This window comes from Babylonia areolata, chromosome 6 (genome assembly GCF_041734735.1).
Source record: "Babylonia areolata isolate BAREFJ2019XMU chromosome 6, ASM4173473v1, whole genome shotgun sequence".
Classification (NCBI taxonomy): domain Eukaryota; kingdom Metazoa; phylum Mollusca; class Gastropoda; order Neogastropoda; family Buccinidae; genus Babylonia; species Babylonia areolata.
In genome coordinates, this window is record NC_134881.1 from 53871167 (window position 1) to 53891105 (window position 19939).

The 19939-nt window shown below is 41.1% G+C and overlaps 2 protein-coding genes across 2 annotated transcripts in view; one reads left to right on the forward strand and one right to left on the reverse strand.

Annotated features, from left to right (window-relative positions):
* Positions 1-1759: 1759 nt before the first annotated feature.
* The window catches only part of LOC143283154 (dynein light chain Tctex-type protein 2B-like), a 48309-nt gene continuing 30129 nt past the window's right edge, over positions 1760-19939 (forward strand). The window contains exons 1-3 of the mRNA XM_076589300.1: positions 1760-2025; positions 2666-3240; positions 15300-15624. Of these exons, the coding sequence (XP_076445415.1) occupies positions 15488-15624 (137 nt within the window). The 5' untranslated portion in view covers positions 1760-2025; positions 2666-3240; positions 15300-15487. The remainder of the gene's footprint in view (positions 2026-2665; positions 3241-15299; positions 15625-19939) is intronic.
* On the reverse strand, positions 4641-19670 carry LOC143283153 (putative inactive peptidyl-prolyl cis-trans isomerase-like 6). Its single transcript, XM_076589299.1, has 8 exons — positions 19576-19670; positions 18592-18687; positions 17531-17719; positions 15052-15114; positions 12086-12236; positions 10380-10436; positions 6162-6297; positions 4641-5498 (listed from the first exon to the last, which is right to left on the reverse strand). The coding sequence occupies exons 1-8, from the start codon at positions 19651-19653 to the stop codon at positions 5381-5383; spliced, it is 888 nt and encodes a 295-aa protein (XP_076445414.1). The 5' UTR covers positions 19654-19670; the 3' UTR covers positions 4641-5380.

A 19939-nucleotide genomic window follows, 5' to 3' on the forward strand; every position in this document is an offset into this window, starting at 1 on the left:
ATACTGGCAGGTTCTCAAGGCCCTGACCAGTGCCTTTGGTTTATGCCCAGGTCAGGTATCCGCTTGAAACTGAAATGGGACGGTTATTTCAGTTAATTTCTCTTCCGTCTGTCTCTTTTCCCTTGTCTGTCCATCGTGATGGGAAGGGTATGGGTCTTCAAATTGCACAAAATGCTCAGAGTCATGTGGAGGGTCGAGGTTTTAAGACTGTACTATGCAGTTTCAGTTTCAGTTTCAGTAGCTCAAGGAGGCGTCACTGCGTTCGGACAAATCCATATACGCTACACCACATCTGCCAAGCAGATGCCTGACCAGCAGCGTAACCCAACGCGCTTGATATGCATTCTTATGGGAAGGGTTGAGGTTTTAAAACTGCACCATACGCTTTCGTAATAAGGGTCGGTGTTTTAAAACTGCACCATACGCTTTCGTAATAAGGGTCGGGATTTTTAAACTGCACCATACACTTTCGTAACAAGGGTCGGTGTTTTAAAACTGCACCATACGCTTTCGTAATAAGGGTCGGGATTTTTAAACTGCACCATACACTTTCGTAATAAGGGTCGATGTTTTAAAACTGCACCATACACTTTCGTAACAAGGGTCGATGTTTTAAAACTGCACCATATACTTTCGTAACAAGGGTCGGGGTTTTCAAACTGCACGATACATTTTCATGGGAAGGGTCAGGTTTTTTTTAACTGCACGATACATTTTCATGAGAAGGGTCGGTGTTTTAAAACTGCACGATACATTTTCATGGGAAGGGTCGGGTTTTTTTGTTTTTTTTAACTGCACGATACATTTTCATGGGAAGGGTCGGGTTTTTTTGTTTTTTTTAACTGCACGATACATTTTCATGGGAAGGGTCGGGGTTTTTTTTAACTGCACGATACATTTTCATGGGAAGGGTCGGGTTTTTTTTTAACTGCACGATACATTTTCATGAGAAGGGTCGGGTTTTTAAAACTGCACGAAGTGCAAAATAATTATTTCTTTGGAACTGGTCATTATTGTACTCTTTGCTGGCTGATTGACATTGATCAAAGTATTTGTATCTGGCTATGCATGCATATAAATAAACAGTATTTAAAATATTGCTACGCAAAACTTGAAACGCTCCATAAAAACATAACTTTGCAGTAAATTGTGGTGCCTGCACTCTGTGTGTGTGTGTGTGTGTGTATATGTGTGAGTGTGTGTGTGTTTGCGTGCATGCATGCCAGCGTTCGCACGCCAGTGTATACCAAGTGTGTGTGCATGCCACAGTGTGTGTGTGTGTGTGTGTGTGTGTGTGATTAACTATAATCATGCATTCCTGTATTCAGTGCGTAAATGTTTTTATGTGTGTACATGTTATCATCCCTCGGCTACTTGAAAATGATAAATGAATAAACCACAACAGCTGAAATCAAGTTCACTAAATTATTGTGTGCGTACTTAGTTCAAAAGAAAATGCGGAGAGCTTGAGTCACTGCGTACAATATTAACCTCTGGACTGCGCTGTTGACGTACGGCGTACGTCATGAAATGTCGCTCACCAATGTTTTATTGACGTGCGCCGTACGTCATGTTACAACGTTCTATGTTTCGACAAAGACACTAGTATCTCATACTGTCAGTTTAATAGAATTCTAGTGTCTATGGTTTCGAGTCCCGCATTACAGAAAATACAGTCTGCTAACCATTAAATTAGCTCCCCTGAGAGCTCTTTATCTCCTGAGTTCCATAAGCTAAAATTATTCATTGTATTGTCATATTTATGGCGAAAGTTTTGCAAGTTTGTACGAAGCTCAGGTTGTGTTTGCAAAGCCATGGCTGAACGCATACAAACTCCAACACTTGCACTTGTATTGAAAGAATTCTTTCGCGATGCAAACAGTAGAGATGAAGATTATGGACTCAATGAGATAGAACTGTGTGAAGTTGATGCCGAAGACGCTGATTTTGACAGTGGAGGGGGGCGGAAGGTGGAGTTGCTTGACGAAACTGAAGACAGACAAGCTCAGCTGATTCAAGATGCAGGTGCGTGTTTACGAGGTTTGTCAGTTTATTATTTGCTTTCCGTTTGTTGTAACAATGAACATGACTGTATTGTGTGTGTTTTGAATGTGTTAGCTGTGGTAAGTGGCTTCGTCAGTCACTGATCAGTGTGTGTGTGAGTGAGAGTCAGTCAGTCACGTGGGTACTGTGTCTGACCATCGCAGCCCAAGGGGGGCGTGGCTTGCTGGCTGGCTGATTGTTGATGATAGCGTGCGTCGCTCGCCTGCAGCTTTCTGTGTGTTCGTTCCCGAGTGTATATTACTTTTTTGGTTTGTTGTTGTTATTGTTGTTGTGTGTGTGAGTGAGAGAGAGAGAGAGAATGATATACAGAATTGTATGCCTAAATTACTTTGTAAATGCAACACTTGTAGAAGTGTGTGTGTGTGTGTTGTCATTTTGTTTTGTATGAGAAAGAGAGAATGAAGGGAGTGTGGCATACCATGAACCAGTTTCAGTGTGTGTGTGTTTTGGGGGTTTGGGGTGGGGGGAGTGGGGTAGGTGTGTGTGTGTGTGTTTGTATTTCAGCTTCTGAAAACAGAAATAAAATGGTATCATTTCATGATCTTTTTATATGTTAAAAAAAAAACCCAACAAACTTAATCTTTTATGCAATATGTTTCAGGTATGCAGCATGGTGATGATCATGATGTTCATCCTGGATCATCTGGAGTTGACAACTTGCCACAAACCTACAGCTGAAGACCAGCAGCAGCAAGACCAAAGGGCAGTAAACAAGCCTCCAGCAATTCTGGATTACAACAAAAAACATGGGTGCCATGGACCATCATGACCAACAGCTGCAGCCCTACAACGTCACAAGGAAAACCCTGAAGTGGTACAGATAGCTGTGTGTGCATTTTCTACAAATTGCCATGCTGAATGCACACATCCTCTGCAAAAAAGCAGGCAACAGCAGTACACTCCTGGACTTCAGAATGATGTAATTAGTGCCATGATTTTTGGTGACCAAGACACTGCTAAAGATGACCATGCTGTTTGTCTTGTGTGGACGTCACTTCACCCCACCTACCCCACAGAAAGTCTGGCCACAAAGGAGGTGCAGAGTCTGCTTGAAGAAAGGACAAAGAAAGGATGTGAGGTTCTACTGCCCAGACTGCCCCAGCAAACCAGCACTGTGTCTTGAAGACTGTTTCTGCAAGTACCACACACAGCGTTTTTACTGGCGATAGATCCCGGGTGAGTACACCCTTATCATTCTTTGTGTGGACTGTGTTGGAGTTTTATGTACCTGGACACTTGCTCAGCCCTGACAGTGTGTGTGTTTGATCACAACAGTCACAAGAAAGACAGGTTGATAACCTGGTTGATATTGTAGCACCTACATGATAGAATGACAGTCCCATTTTTTTTATTTATGCATTTTATGGAATTTTTCTGTCAGATTGACTCATTATTTGAACATGTGAGTATAAAAAAAACAAAATCTTGGTTCATTTTCCTTTCATTTGATATATACTTTTATGCACTTATCTTCAGTACTTTTTGAAATACAAGCAAATTAAAATAATTGGCGTGTTTTTCTTGTTTTTCTGAAAATTTTCTCAGCATAGGCCATAGTAAAACGTACTAGCAGTGAAGGGGTTAAGAGAGACAGAAATCGGGAACACGTTCTATAAACTTTTAAGGGACAGATGTGAATGGATGGAGACAAAGACGGACGCAAAAAGAGAGACAGAGCGAAAATTATTAGGCTGCACGTCAGGATAGGGCAAATGATCGGATTAATGACGGGCGCAATAGCCGAGTGGTTAAAGCGTTGGACTGTCAATCTGAGGGTCCCGGGTTCAAATCACGGTGACGGCGCCTGGTGGGTGAAGGGTGGAGATTTTTATGATCTCCAAGGTCAACATATGTGCAGACCTGCTAGTGCCTGAACCCCCTTCGTGTGTATATGCAAGCAGAAGATCAAATACGCAGGTTAAAGATCCTGTAATCCATGTCAGCGTTCGGCGTGTTATGGAAACAAGAACATACCCAGCATGCACACCCCCGAAAACGGAGTATGGCTGCCTACATGGCGGGGTAAAAACGGTCATACACGTAAAAGCCCACTCATGTACATACGAGTGAACGTGGGAGTTGCAGCCCACGAACGCAGAAGAAGAAGAAGATCGGTTTAATGTCTCTTTCTGTCTATTTTGAGAAAGAGTGGTCATGAATGATTCATTTAAGTTGTAATTTCTTCTTTCATATAAAACACCCAGAGTTCTTGGAGAGAAAGTGCACCATGTATTATTGATCTTTTTTTTTATGAGAGGTGGGTGAAGCCGAGAGATGATAGAAAACTTGTTGAGTAAAGCAGATTCAGAAGAGAAACCCAGAGACAAGAAGATGGAGAGTGGAGAGAATCTTACAGTGGACAACGTGATCACCGCTGGTGGACAGTATCAATGCATCAGTAGGTCTTCTCGAACTGTAACAAATCTAAGGGAGTTAACTCAAGACCGGCTGATCCCACACCACTGCTTTATTTCCCTTGCATTGATTCCTCCACTTTTCAAAATCCCATCACTCGCTCGCGAGCAAACCAGCGTGCACCTGCTTACACACATCCACACACACACACTTTTTTTCTTATCACTTTATTGTTCATGTATATAAATACAGTCAACATATAGACACACACACACATATATATATATATATGTGTGTATAATTATGTAAACCTTGTGAAAGCATGTTTCCATGATGCAAACAAGACCGTCCCAAATTTATCACCATGAAATGTACACGATGTGCAGAATGATGACGCAGGAATACAAACAATAGTTGTGACTGCTGGGTAAGACTGTTGGACACAGAATGCATTATCAAAAGCATGGTAGACTAAAGATCGGTACTTCACAAGACATATACAGAATGCATTATCAAAAGCATGGTAGACTAAAGATTGTTACTTCACAAGAGCTCTCGGACTCTCAGCATCAGTCATCATGATGATTTTGTGCACACTTTCTCACTGAAGGTGTCAAGATGTTAACATCTGACAAACCTGTTTCAAAACACACTTGTGTCTAGATATGTGCTGTATATGTGTCAGGGGGCGGGGGTGGAGGTGGGGTGTGGGGAGGGCATGGGGAGATAAAGGTATATATATACATATATAGAGAGAGGTCCACTTTATCAATTTGCATTGTATTGAATTACTCTTTCTTTGTCACAACAGATGTCTATGAAATTGGGGCTGCTCTCTCTCCAAGGGGGCAGAGCGTGGCATAGCCACAAAGCAACGCCACCTTTTTCTCTCTCTTTTTTTTTTTAATGTCTGCAAATGTATCATTGTTGTCTTGGATGGATGCACTTGCCGGCATGTCTTTTAGAACTCAAAGGTGAGAACCCCACAGCCTGTGACCTTGATGTCCCTTGTCGGGCGCTCGTTGAGCGTCTCCTCTATCTCCATCTTCCGCAGGGTGTCCGTGCCTTCTATCACTTGTCTGAGAACAAGACAGCACACAGACACAGTGTCACTTCACTCAGGGCTACACAGGAAGGAAACAGATGGCAAAATTAGGCATGGGGAAAAGAGCAGAAAGAACATAAGCTTATGAAAACAGAGACAGCAGTTACATCAGTGAACGCATTACACATTTCTGTACACACACACATAACTTATTATTTGCTGTATGAAAACAGAGACAGCAGTTACATCAGTGAACGCATTACACATTTCTGTACACACACACACACACACACATAACTTATTATTTGCTGTATGAAAACAGAGACAGCAGTTACATCAGTGAACGCATTACACATTTCTGTACACACACACACACACACACACACACACACACACACACAGAGTTATACAGACAGACAGATGCTGAGACAAAACCTGTCATATCAGCTCAGCACTTTGATGGCTTGACAAACACACACTGGCACAGTTCCAGACAAACACAGACACACACTCCAGCTCATCACACCACCTGCCCCCTCCCTCTCCCTCTCTCACACACACTGGGGGGAATAGAGGATAAGAAGTCAGGAGTATTTTTCACTTAATTTCCGGTCTGGAAACATACTTGAAAAATGTTGACAACCACATCCCCCCCCCCCCCCCCCCCACCCGCACACACACACACACACACACTGACCCGAAAGCCACGTATCTGGTGTCCATCCATGGGGTGGGTTGTAGGGTGATGTAGAACTGAGACTGGTTGCTATGACGACCTTTGTTGGCCATGCCCACAATGCCTCGCCGGTCGTGAGGAACTGAGAAATTCTCATCTGTGCACACACACACACACACACACACATATGCACGCATACATGCATGCACACACATATATTGAAAACATCTGATAAAATATGATTTTAGCTATTTTCTAAACCTAAAAAGGAAAAAAATTGTGTACTTCATGGACTTATATGCAGTTGATCCCACAAAAAACAAACAAAAATTCACTTCTGCAAACCTGGGTTGCTACTAATAAATTCACTTGTATACATGTACAAGTGAGCTTTTATGTGTATGACTATTTTCACCATGCCATACAAGTAGCCACACTTACTTTTCAGGATGTGCCTGCTGCTGGCTATGTTCGTGTTTCCATGATCCACTGAACAAATGCTGACATGGTTTACAGGATGTTCAACATGGGTTAAGGGGGGACTTGGTGTGCATTTTTCTAGTATTTTTGTATCTCGACTTCTACTAAAGCTATTGCCATGAAATTTTGCACATAGACAGCAAAGTGGATTTGGAGCTAGAATACAAAGTTTCAAATGTTCATGTTACATAGAAATAATTTTATGATTTTTTTTCTTGTTTTTGTGCTGTCGAAAACGAGTACGTCTGCTCCTCCTCTACAGTTTGCAAAGTTAGGTAGTATTGAAGCTAAAATCATAATCAATACAAAGGACATGAATAGAAGAGTGCAATAGACATAAATTAGTATGTATAAATGTACATAAATGTAAATACCATCGCCAAGACTTTGGAGAAAATTGACAAATGTAAATAATTATTTTTAACCTAATATAACACTAAAACTGTCCAAGATCCATACTTTCTAATGGTTTCATTGCACTCAGAAGCCATTTTTCCATCTATATGCAAAATTTCAAGGCAATAGCTGTTGTAGAACTTGTACAGTAAAGGAGGGCAGTACATACGTATGGAATAAAAAGTCGTTTTGAGAAATTTGACTCCAAAGATAGAATTTAATGTGGACAAATGAAAGGAACAATTTTCAATAGTATTACTATCATTTTCCAATAATTATCAAGTATGATACCTTGTCAAGACATTCTGTACAGTTTTTTCTATGTGGCATTGGAAATCAAACACTCAGAACTGCCCAGGCCCATACACCTCCCCTTCTCTTTCTTGTCTTTCCTGGCGTTCCATGCGTCGCACCATCTCTATTTTCTTTCTCTTCTCTTTCTCCTTTTCTGATGATTTTCTGCTGGATTTCACCACCCTGGCAGTGTCCTCTTTCAAAACAAAGTCACCCAGAGTGCTTCCTCCCACAAGCTCCAGTTCCAGCATCACATCCAGCAGGGCCGAGGACCCTTTGTTGACCTCCCTCAGTCACCCTCAGGCTCTGAAACACATGATACATTACAGTACACTTTTTTTTTGCACAGCTTCATACATTTGTAACATATACACACATCTGTACAAGCAGTCTTACACACACACACACACACACTGAACAAACACATAACCTGAAACACACACATGGAATATACACATCTCATACACATACACAATGAACAAACCCATAACCTGAAACATATTCAAACACACAGAATAATCACACACACGAACACACTATGAATAAACACATAACCTGAAACACACACTAATACACTGAACACACTCACAGCCACACACACACACACTGAATAAACACAACCTGGAACACACACACATTGATTGAATAAACACATAACCTCTCACACACACCCCACGACACACACACAGCCCCCCCACTCACCCCCTGACACCACAATCTAATTCTCTCCTCTCACACTTCACAATGACCAGGAAGAAGTATGAATGATAAAGAAAACGAAAAATAAACAAAGAAATCAACGATCGACTTACCGGTTCTTTGGATTCTGGACACAATGCACCACTGGAATCGACGAGACACTGAAGGCAGCTCAGGTTCATGATGATGTTGAGATCGTCACTTCTCACTTCTTCTACAGCTTCCTCTTCCAGTCTTTGTTTTTTGCTGGGTCCAGACTCATCTACTTCTTCACTAGAATCAGACACTGCCTTCTTTTTTGAGAAAAAGTCCTTTTCTTTTCTTTGAAGTAGAGGACGGGTATTCCATAGCAGACGACGTTGATGGAGTCGGCTCACAGGTTGTCGATTCGACCTCAGTTTGCTGTGATTGGCGGCTGGCTTTTCCACATTTCCCTTTTCTCTTCTTTGTACCAAACTTATGGAGTACTCTAAACTTCGTTCCAAACTTTCTTGGCATTGTAAAAAAGCAAACCTGTGCCTAAAATTGACAAAATGAATGTCCTAGTTAGCTCACTTCGAAACAGACGCTATGAACAAAGATGGCGGATGACTGGAGTTTCGGCCAATCAGAATCATGGATTTACCCTCGTGACAGCTTAGGCCCAATCACCGGTTTATACACTGTTGTTGGGTGAGCCATTTCGTGCTTCGCGGAGCTCTCGCACCGAGGTTGTTTGCATATGAAATTAGGTTGACCGGAAAGAGCGTATGTTTAGCTTTCAAACGAGCGGTCACACACCTCAATTGGTAAAACGAAAGTGGTGGTTGCTAGGGTCTGAAGATAGCGATTTTTGTGATTCGACTTCGATTTCCGATAAATATTTGAGGCCACCTACATTAAAAAAAGTACAATTACACACACTTTTATGCAAAATTAAAGCAAAAGACACCCAAAAAGTGTTTGTAGATATATTATTCTTTCAAAATTTACAATAACCCCAAAACACATTTTCTGGTGATTTTTCATCAAAAATGCACGCCAAGTCCCCCCTTAACTGATCTTTTGCATGCGTATACACATGACGGAGGTTCAGGTTCCAGCAGGTCTGCAAATCCGTGGACCTGGAAGACTGAAGAACTCTCCACCCACCACTGTGATTCTAACCCAGACCTCTCAGTCGGATCAAAATTCTAACGCTTTAAATCTCCATCCTTAATGAACCCACCAAACACTGTGACTGGAATTCTGACCCAGAACACTCAGATTAATAACAGTATAATGCTTTAACCACTCTGCTGTTGGATTCATCGTCTACTGGATTGCTTCGATTTTCTGTGCAGTTCATTGTGCATTTGTAAGGCCAACTGCAGAGACCCTCTCTTTGCTGAAAACACCAAAACCAGACCAGTCCAAAAGAAAACGAAAAGGAAGACCTCTCCACAAATCAAACTGAGAAAACTATACATATAGGTATACAGAGACTGAAGCAAAACCCAGTTTACACAATGCATATGGCCAGTACTATATCTTAACTGAAGCAAAACCCAGTTTACACAATGCATATGACCAATACTATATCTTAACTGAAGCAAAACCCAGTTTACACAATCCATATGACCAGTACTATATCTTAACTGAAGCAAAACCCAGTTTACACAATGCATATGACCAATACTATATCTTAACTGAAGCAAAACCCAGTTTACACAATGCATATGACCAATACTATATCTTAACTGAAGCAAAGCCCAGTTTACACAATCCATATGACCAGTACTATATCTTAACTGAAGCAAAACCCAGTTTACACAATCCATATGACCAGTACTAATATCTTAACTGAAGCAAAACCCAGTTTACACAATGCATATGGCCAGTACTATATCTTAACTGAAGCAAAACCCAGTTTATACAATGCATATGACCAGTACTATATCTTAACTGAAGCAAAACCCAGTTTACACAATCCATATGACCAGTACTATATCTTAACTGAAGCAAAACCCAGTTTACACAATCCATATGACCAATACTATATCTTAACTGAAGCAAAACCCAGTTTACACAATCCATATGACCAATACTATATCTTAACTGAAGCAAAACCCAGTTTACACAATCCATATGACCAGTACTATATCTTAACTGAAGCAAAACCCAGCTTACACAATGCATATGACCAATACTATATCTTAACTGAAGCAAAACCCAGTTTATACAATGCATATGACCAATACTATACCTTAACTGAAGCAAAACCCAGTTTACACAATCCATATGACCAATACTACACATAGGCTAAAGCAGAACCCAGTTTACACAATCAGTCTGGCCAGTTTCTTAACTTCCTGAATGAAGTTCACACAATCCATCTGGCCAGTTTCATACCTTCAAACACCCCCCCATAGATGGACTCTCCACCGTTGCCTCGGCCATGGAATATGTCTGTAAAGGAAAGGATATTGCATGGTGAGTTTAACCATGATAATAGGTATGATGAGTTTAATCATGATGATAAAGTATGATGAGTTTAACCATGATGATTGGTATGATGAGTTTAACCATGATGATAAAGTATGATGAGTTTAACCGTGATGATAAAGCATGATGAGTTTAACCATGATGATAAAGTATGATGAGTTTAACCATGATGATAAGTATGATGAGTTTAACCATGATGATAAAGTATGATGAGTTTAACCATGATGATAAGTATGATGAGTTTAACCATGATGATAAGTCATTAAGTGTGATGAAGATGGACTACTGCTGAGGACCCTGTAACAAGGTGGGGATATTTCAAATCTGCTTTCTCTGAAACCAGTTCTCTCACAGAAATGATGACGACAGTGGAAAGGGCAGCACCCTACATGTAGCACCACGTCCACAGCACACAGTCCTCAACCCTACACTGTGAACTGACAGCTGTGAACACCAAACCCTACATCCTACAAGGGCAAGCACATTTCCTCCACAGCAGCATCCCATGCCATACTGACACTATCACAACTATTACAATATGAATAAGAATAAGAATGTTGTTTTCTTTTTTTTTTCACTTAGAGTTAGAAGGAAATACAAAGTTATACAACATGCAAAAACAGTTAAAAAATAGAACAGGCTTCCATCCACTGGAACAAGTACTCCGGTAACCATGACTGACATACCAACAGTGCACAAAATGTGTGCACACACACACACACACACACACATGAACACAAACATTCCAGTAACCATGCCTCAAATACCAACAGTACACACACACACAAACACACACACACACAAACACACTCATGCACAAACGCACAAGAACACAAACATACTCTTTGAATACAGCACTATGAAGCTGGAATTATTCTAATTTCAAAGTTGCACGCTTTCTTTTCAGACGATAACCATTTTACATCTACATGCCTGGGTGTTCTCTTTACCACGACGCCAACACACCCAGGCATTCAGAAGAAAAAAAAAATCAAGTGACAATAACTGAGAATATCATGGGCAGGATCAATGAACCCATACAATGGCACTCCACAATTCCATCCACATATCTGGTCACAAAAAAACAAAAAACAAGAGAGGCAAGGCCTTCAAGACTCACTTGTGATAAATTAAGTCCCCTAGCATTAATTACAGAGTAATTTCCCTTTTTTACTCTCTGCACCAAAACGTTTGCAAAATAAATAAAAATTCCATGCTTAGCAAAAGAAGTTCCTGTTTGAACAAAAAATGATAATAATGACTCCTCTTGTTGTTGTGTCAGAATAAGAGGTCAAAGTGCCAAGTTTAGAGAATACAAAAAATATAAATATAACAGTAAATGCAGTTTGCATATAATTAGGCTTCTTTTTTAAAAATTTTTTGTGCCCATCCCAGAGGTGCAATATTGTTTTAAACAAGATGACTGGAAAGAACTGAATTTTTCCTATTTTTATGCCAAATTTGGTGTCAACTGACAAAGTATTTGCAGAGAAAATGTCAATGTTAAAGTTTACCACGGACACACACACACACAGACAACCGAACACCAGGTTAAAACATAGACTCACTTTGTTTACACAAGTGAGTCAAAAAAGCAAAGCAAATAGAATTACCTCCCCCTTGAATCCAGCCGTTGGGAACAATTCTGTGGAAGAGGGAGTTGAGGTAGGCCAGTTTGTAGTCAGACTCCTCACTGACTCCCTTCTCCCCCGTGCACAGCGCTTTAAAGTTGGCACAGGTTTTGGGCACCTTGTTGGAGAACAGCTGAAACAGACAGCCAAAGTTGGCACAGGTTTTGGGCACTTTGTTGGAGAACAGCTGAAACAGACAGCCAAAGTTGGCACAGGTTTTGGGCACTTTGTTGGAGAACAGCTGAAACAGACAGCCAAAGTTGGCACAGGTTTTGGGCACCTTGTTGGAGAACAGCTGAAACAGACAGCCAAAGTTGGCACAGGTTTTGGGCACTTTGTTGGAGAACAGCTGACACAGACAGCCAAAGTTGGCACAGGTTTTGGGCACCTTGTTGGAGAACAGCTGACACAGACAGCCAAAGTTGGCACAGGTTTTGGGCACCTTGTTGGAGAACAGCTGAAATAGACAGGAAACATCTGCACTCTGTTTTTCACACACATTATACTTTCCATAATTACTGTAAGACATTGTAACTTTTTGTTCATATTCACATACAAATGCAATTGTAGCACTACTGCATGTAAAATATTATCATATACTGATGATATATACTGTATTAGAGTACAAAAATTACAGAAAATACCTTGGATATACTTTTAACAGTAAAATGCTTTAACCTCAGATCTATACTTGAATGTACATCTATCTCTTATTATACATTATATGCACTACACTACTTTGAGGGACATCATAATCCAAACCTCCAATATTTATGGAAAGCTAAACATTCTGTACCGACATTTCAAATCCACTGATAAACCAAATTTCTGCACATTATTTGATTTAAACAAAAGCATTTTTCTGAATCACCTGGACTTAAGCTATTCTGTGTGGTCTTAGACATCAAAGTGCTGAGCTGACCTAACAGGTTTTGTCAAGGAATCATAGTGCCAAGCTGACAGGTTTTGTCAAGACATCATAGTACTGAGAGCTGACAGGTTTTGTCAAGACATCAAAGTGCTGAGCTGACAGGTTTTGTCAAGACATCATAGTGCTGAGCTGACAGGTTTTGTCAAGACATCATAGTGCCAAGCTGACAGGTTTTGTCAAGACATCATAGTGCTGAGAGCTGACAGGTTTTGTCAAGACATCATAGTGCTGAGCTGACAGGTTTTGTCAAGGAATCATAGTGCTGAGCTGACAGGTTTTGTCAAGGCATCACAGTGCTGAGCTGACAGGTTTTGTCAAGGCATCAAAGTGCTGAGCTGACAGGTTTTGTCAAGGAATCACAGTGCTGAGAGCTGACAGGTTTTGTCAAGGCATCACAGTGCTGAGCTGACAGGTTTTGTCAAGACATCAAAGTGCTGAGCTGACAGGTTTTGTCAAGGCATCACAGTGCTGAGCTGACAGGTTTTGTCAAGACATCAAAGTGCTGAGCTGACAGGTTTTGTCAAGACATCATAGTGCTGAGCTGACAGGTTTTGTCAAGGCCTCATAGTGCTGAGCTGACAGTTTTTGTCAAGACATCATAGTGCTGAGCTGACAGGTTTTGTCAAGACATCATAGTGCTGAGCTGACAGGTTTTGTCAAGACATCATAGTGCTGAGCTGACAGGTTTTGTCAAGACATCATAGTGCTGAGCTGACAGGTTTTGTCAAGACATCATAGTGCTGAGCTGACAGGTTTTGTCAAGACATCAAAGTGCCGAGCTGACAGGTTTTGTCAAGACATCATAGTGCTGAGCTGACAGGTTTTGTCAAGGCATCACAGTGCTGAGCTGACAGGTTTTGTCAAGACATCAAAGTGCTGAGCTGACAGGTTTTGTCAAGACATCAAAGTGCTGAGCTGACAGGTTTTGTCAAGACATCAAAGTGCTGAGCTGACAGGTTTTGTCAAGACATCATAGTGCTGAGCTGACAGGTTTTGTCAAGACATCATAGTGCTGAGCTGACAGGTTTTGTCAAGGAATCATAGTGCCGAGCTGACAGGTTTTGTCAAGGAATCATAGTGCTGAGAGCTGACAGGTTTTGTCAAGGCATCACAGTGCCGAGCTGACAGGTTTTGTCAAGACATCAAAGTGCTGAGCTGACAGGTTTTGTCAAGACATCAAAGTGCTGAGCTGACAGGTTTTGTCAAGACATCAAAGTGCTGAGCTGACAAGATGGGTTTTGTCAAGACACCAAAGAGCCCAGCTGGCCTGACGGGTTTTGTCAAAACAGGCAGCAGTGGCCTAGCGGTGATGCCCCACAAGAAAGCCAGTGTTCATGGGTTGCCGTCCCCACACACAGATCAGGATTTTTCTTCCCTCTCCATGAGGCCTTGAGTGGTGCTCTGGGTGCTAGTCTTTCAGATTTGATGATAAACTGAGATCCAGTGTGCAGCGAGCAATTAGCACAAGTAAAATAAAAGAACCCAGGATAACGAAATCCACTTTGATAGTGAAACGAATACACTTGCAGACAAATGAATCAGAGACAGACATTGCAATTTACCTCAATAACAAGTAAGCCAGACACAGACAGACAGACATTACATTGTGATTTACCTGAATAACAAGTGAGTCAGAGACAGACAGACAGACAGACATTGTGCTTTACCTCAATGGCAAGTGAGCCAGAGACAGACAGACATTACATTGTGATTTACCTGAATAACAAGTGAGTCAGAGACAGACAGACAGACATTGTGCTTTACCTCAATAACAAGTGAGTCAGAGACAGACAGACATTGTGATTTACCTCAATAACAAGTAAGCCAGACACAGACAGACAGACATTATACTGTGATTTACCTCAATAACAAGTGAGTCAGAGACAGACAGACAGACAGACATTGTGATTTACCTCAATAACAAGTGAGTCAGAGACAGACAGACAGACAGACATTGTGCTTTACCTCAATAACAAGTGAGTCAGAGACAGACAGAGAGACAGACATTGTGATTTACCTCAATAACAAGTCTGCCAGCCTCTTCTCCTCCGATGGAAATGTCCATGTACACATAGTCATGCTGGCAACACAGATAAACATGTTATTCCATTTCATTTTATACAGTTTTGACAAATATCACTTTTCATGTACGGAGTCACCTCTTTCTGTTTGTTTTGCCTGTTTGCAGGTGGATTGAGTGATGTTTATATGCAACACTTAAAAATAAAGATTTGTTGTATGGTATGGTATTTGTTGTATGTACAGGACCAATGAACATGTACGGAGCAGAATTGAGAACCTTGCTGGACCTCAGGAACCTCTCCTTTCAACTGTGAAGAGACGCAAGCTGATATGGTTTGGACACAACACTCGACACACCAGCTTGTCCAAAACAATCATGCAAGGCACCATCGAGGGCAGGAGAAGAAGAGGAAGACAGCGGAAGAACTGACATGAGAACATCAAACAATGGACCGGACTCCACACACGTGAGCTGCTGCCAGCAGCTGCCGACAGAGACAGATGGAGAAGGGAGGTTGCGTCTGCGGTCCTCAGGCTTCCCCCAACGACTACTAGTTATGGGCCTGAGGTGAGGTGAGGTGAGGTGTATGGTATCATGGTATATACCTTCCATCTCTCTCTCTCTCTCTCTCTCTCTCTCTTTCTCTCTCTCTCTGTTTTCTTTCTCCAAGTTCATTTGCTCTTTCATCTGTATGTCTCTCACTTTTCATCTTTATATTTCCCACCTTTCATCTCTGTGTCTCCCACCTTTCATATATCTGGAGGAAGCTAGCTTAAAAAGCAAAAGAAGAAGTGCAGGAGAATGGCTACATCTGGAGGTAGCTAGCTAAAACAGCAAAAGAAATGAATGAGAATGGCTATATATGGAGGGACCTAGCTAAAACAGCAAAAGAAATGAATGAGAATGGCTATATATGGAGGAACCTTGCTAAAACAGCAAAAGAAATGAATGAGAATGGCTATATGTGGAGGAACCTAGCTAAAACAGCAAAAGAAATGAATGAGAATGGCTATATATAGAGGAACCTAGCTAAAACAGCAAAAGAAATGAATGAGAATGGCTATATGTGGAGGAAGCTAGCTAAAACAGCAAAAGAAATGAATGAGAATGGCTATATATGGAGGAACCTAGCTAAAACAGCAAAAGAAATGAATGAGAATTGTTGTATCTGGAGGAAGTCAGCTAAAACCGCACAAGTCTGGCAGCAGTGGATGTTTCTGGTAACAAGGCACAAAACAGATAAACAATGATAGCGATACATAACTGTCTACAACGTGATTTCCAATACAAATGCCGCTCCATGCACCTAACATGATGAAGTAAAGCAAAATATGATATAAAAAGAACATGATGGCAGCTCTCTGCAGACTACGAAAGACAAGATAACGTTCTCTCCATCCCTCTGCCTGTACTACTGCATGTATGCATGGTAAGTCAGTCATGTTCGACACTGACCATCAGAACAGCACAGGAGGTATATGTATCTGTATTTCTTTTTATCACAACAGATTTCTCTGTGTGAAATTCAGGCTGCTCTCCCCAGGGAGAGCGCGTCGCTACACTACAGCGCCACCCAATTTTTTGGTATTTTTCCCTGCGTGCAGTTTTATTTGTTTTTCCTATCGAAGCGGATTTTTCCACAGAATTTTGCCAGGAACAACCCTTTTGTTGCCGTGGGTTCTTTTACGTGCGCTAAGTGCATGCTGCACACGGGACCTCGGTTTATCGTCTCATCCGAATGACTAGCATCTAGACCACCACTCAAGATCTAGTGGAGGGGGAGAAAATATCGGCGGCTGAGCCGTGATTCGAACCAGTGCGCTCAGATTCTCTCGCTTCCTAGGCGGACGCGTTACCTCTAGGCCATCACTCCACTGCTGTCCTGGCCATCTGGGCCAGAATTTGATTATAGTGGAGAGTGTCTTGTCCAAGTTCCATCCCCACTCTCTCGGCCAAGAGGGTTTTAGGACAGTCAGTGTCGGGATGGTTCCCAAAGGCCAACTAGCTCCCAAGGCTGCAGCACTAAGAGCCAGTGCAATTTTGCCTAAAAAAACCCAAGCTTCTTCTTCTTCTGCGTTCACTCGTATGCACACGAGTGGGTTTTTACGTGTATGACCGTTTTTACCCCGCCATGTAGGCAGCCATGCTCCATTTTCGGGGGTGTGCATGCTGGGTATGTTCTTGTTTCCAGAACCCACCAAACACTGACATGGATTACAGGATCTTTAACGTGCGTATTTGATCTTCTGCTTGCATATACACACGAAGGGGGTTCAGGCACTAGCAGGTCTGCACATATGTTGACCTGGGAGATCGTAAAAATCTCCACCCTTTACCCACCAGGCGCCGTCACCGTGATTCGAACCCGGGACCCTCAGATTGACAGTCCAACGCTTTACCCACTCGGCTATTGCGCCCGTAAAAAAAAAACAAAAAAACAAACTAGTGCACAATGAAACTGAAAGCCACTCACATTCTTGGAGTTGAGGTGACGCACATATCCCTCCTCTGTCAGTGTCACATGCAGGGGTTTGGGGCGGAACTCCTCAAAGTTGTAGTTCTGTTTGGCCCAGGCAATGAAGTCATCGGGACCACCGATCAGCTCCCCGTCCACAAACGTGATGGCTTTCTCACTGAACTGCCAGGCCTCCCCTCGCAACGCCTTGATGACCATCATCATGACAATAATAACAATAATGATTACAATAATTACAACAATAACAATAAAAAAAAATTTGAACAGATGATGATAATAATAATTATATTAATGATAATAATAACAACAATAATAGTAATGATAATAACGGTAATAACAATAATGTTGATGATGATGATGATGATAATAACTGTGATGATAACAACATGAACAACAACAACAAATGCATTTATTTATACAGCTCTGATTCTTGTACAAAGATAAATCAAGGGGCTTTAACACAAGACATTCACACACATTTATTACTCTCAATCAAAGGGATGAAAAACAAATTTTAGTCATAAAATGCATGTCAATAAAAGGCTATAAAAATTATAGACAGAAAGAGGGAGAGGAAGACTAATTAAACATGACAGAATATAAGATGCTGGTTAATGATAAAAGTAATTAAGAAAAACAAAACATGCAAACATGCATGCGTGTACACTTGCATGTTCATATACAAACACACAAATTTTGTGCATGCATTTTTGAAACTGCTGTTTCAACATATCGATATTGCACTAGATACGCATCAAAATTATCCCTCAGACACATAAACCTTCCCTTCTATTTCTAAAACATGGTGCAAGGTTACACAACGTTTTATTTTTGGTACTCCAATGCCTGGCAAACTACATCTCCAAGCATGACCTTCAGAACAGTCCTGCAGAATAAAGCTATCAAATGATTGAAGCTTACATGAAAATAATAATCCAGAAATGATCAAAAGCTTTCAGAAGGGACTGTATTATAGAAAGAGGGATACAAAAAAACTAAGAAAGACAGACAATACCTTCAGCTTGATTAAACTATGAGGGGCAGACAAGAAAGCTTACCCTTTTCTTCTCGTTGATGTAGAGGTCCCATTCAAACTGAAGCATACCCACAGTCACCGGCTCTTCCAGTTTTTCACAACATATTCTGTATATATCCTGCATCAGGAAATAAAAACAAATGACATTTATTTACAGTTATTTCTGATTTCATGCAATACTTTTCAGTGTCATGCATAAAAAAAGACAAAAAAAAGACACATGTATGAGTCAGCATCTGTGGTGCAGTCATGGTGATTGTTGATTTGGTTCAACAGATTAATCCCCTTTCCTTGATTTATAAAGAATATGATTCCTGAGGGGTTTGTGGGTGAGTGAGTGAGTGAGTGTGTGTGTGTGTGTGTGTGTGTGTGTGTGTGTGTGTGTGTGTGTGTGTGTGTGTGATTCTCTCTCTCTCTCCCTCTCTCTCCGTCTGTCTGTCTGTGTATGAGTGAGTGTGTGCATTTGTGTTCAGATCTTTATGAGTTTATCCTTTGAAATTGAAATCCTCATCTTGATGAGGCAGTGCAGCTAACATTTCAAATGTGTTCCTGATGATGCACATTATTGTATTATCATCTATCTTCTTAATCTAATCAAGATTCACGGACAACTTCATTTCATTTAGTACACAAATTAGTTATGGTTAGTGTTACGCCCAAGTTGGAGAGAGAGAGAGAGAGAGGGGGGGGGGGGGTGCGGGGGGGCTGATTCGATCACTTCCCCAAACACCTTTTATTTGACAAAGAATAGAAATTCGACGAAAGTAATTGCTGTCTTTGAATTACCAATGAAAGAAGACTTTTATGTTAAACGCAGTCCATACACGATTATTGTCCTGCAACACGTTGTAATATTTCAACTGAGTATGCGTGTGTTGTATACCGTGGAACTATGCACACACGACTCTAGTTTTATGTGCCTATATCTTATAAATCAGAATAACTTGCCGCATAAAGCCTTGCCGATAGAATAAAGTAGACAAACCATCTGTAACTGATAACGTACCTCTGCACAGCAGCGAGCCCGGACATAGTTGATATCATTCAAAAGTCCGTACACTTCCACTTTGCTTTTCGCCGCCATGTTTGTGTTCCTTGGTAACTCATAGAAGCAGGGGAGCTAAAGCTTACCTTTCCGCTGACCCAAATTGATTTTATCCGAAGACATTTTGTTTTGTCAGAAATGGAATAAATGAAGAAAAGAAAGTATGACAATACGTTTTTCTCAAAGTTAAGTCATATACACAGAATTATTTTTGCGTAACATTTTCATTCGCTTAATTATTTATTCGAGTTGAGAAATATAGACAGGTAACCCTGTTAAAATTCTATACCACCGAAACGTGTTGAGTTATTTCCCGTTACTGGCT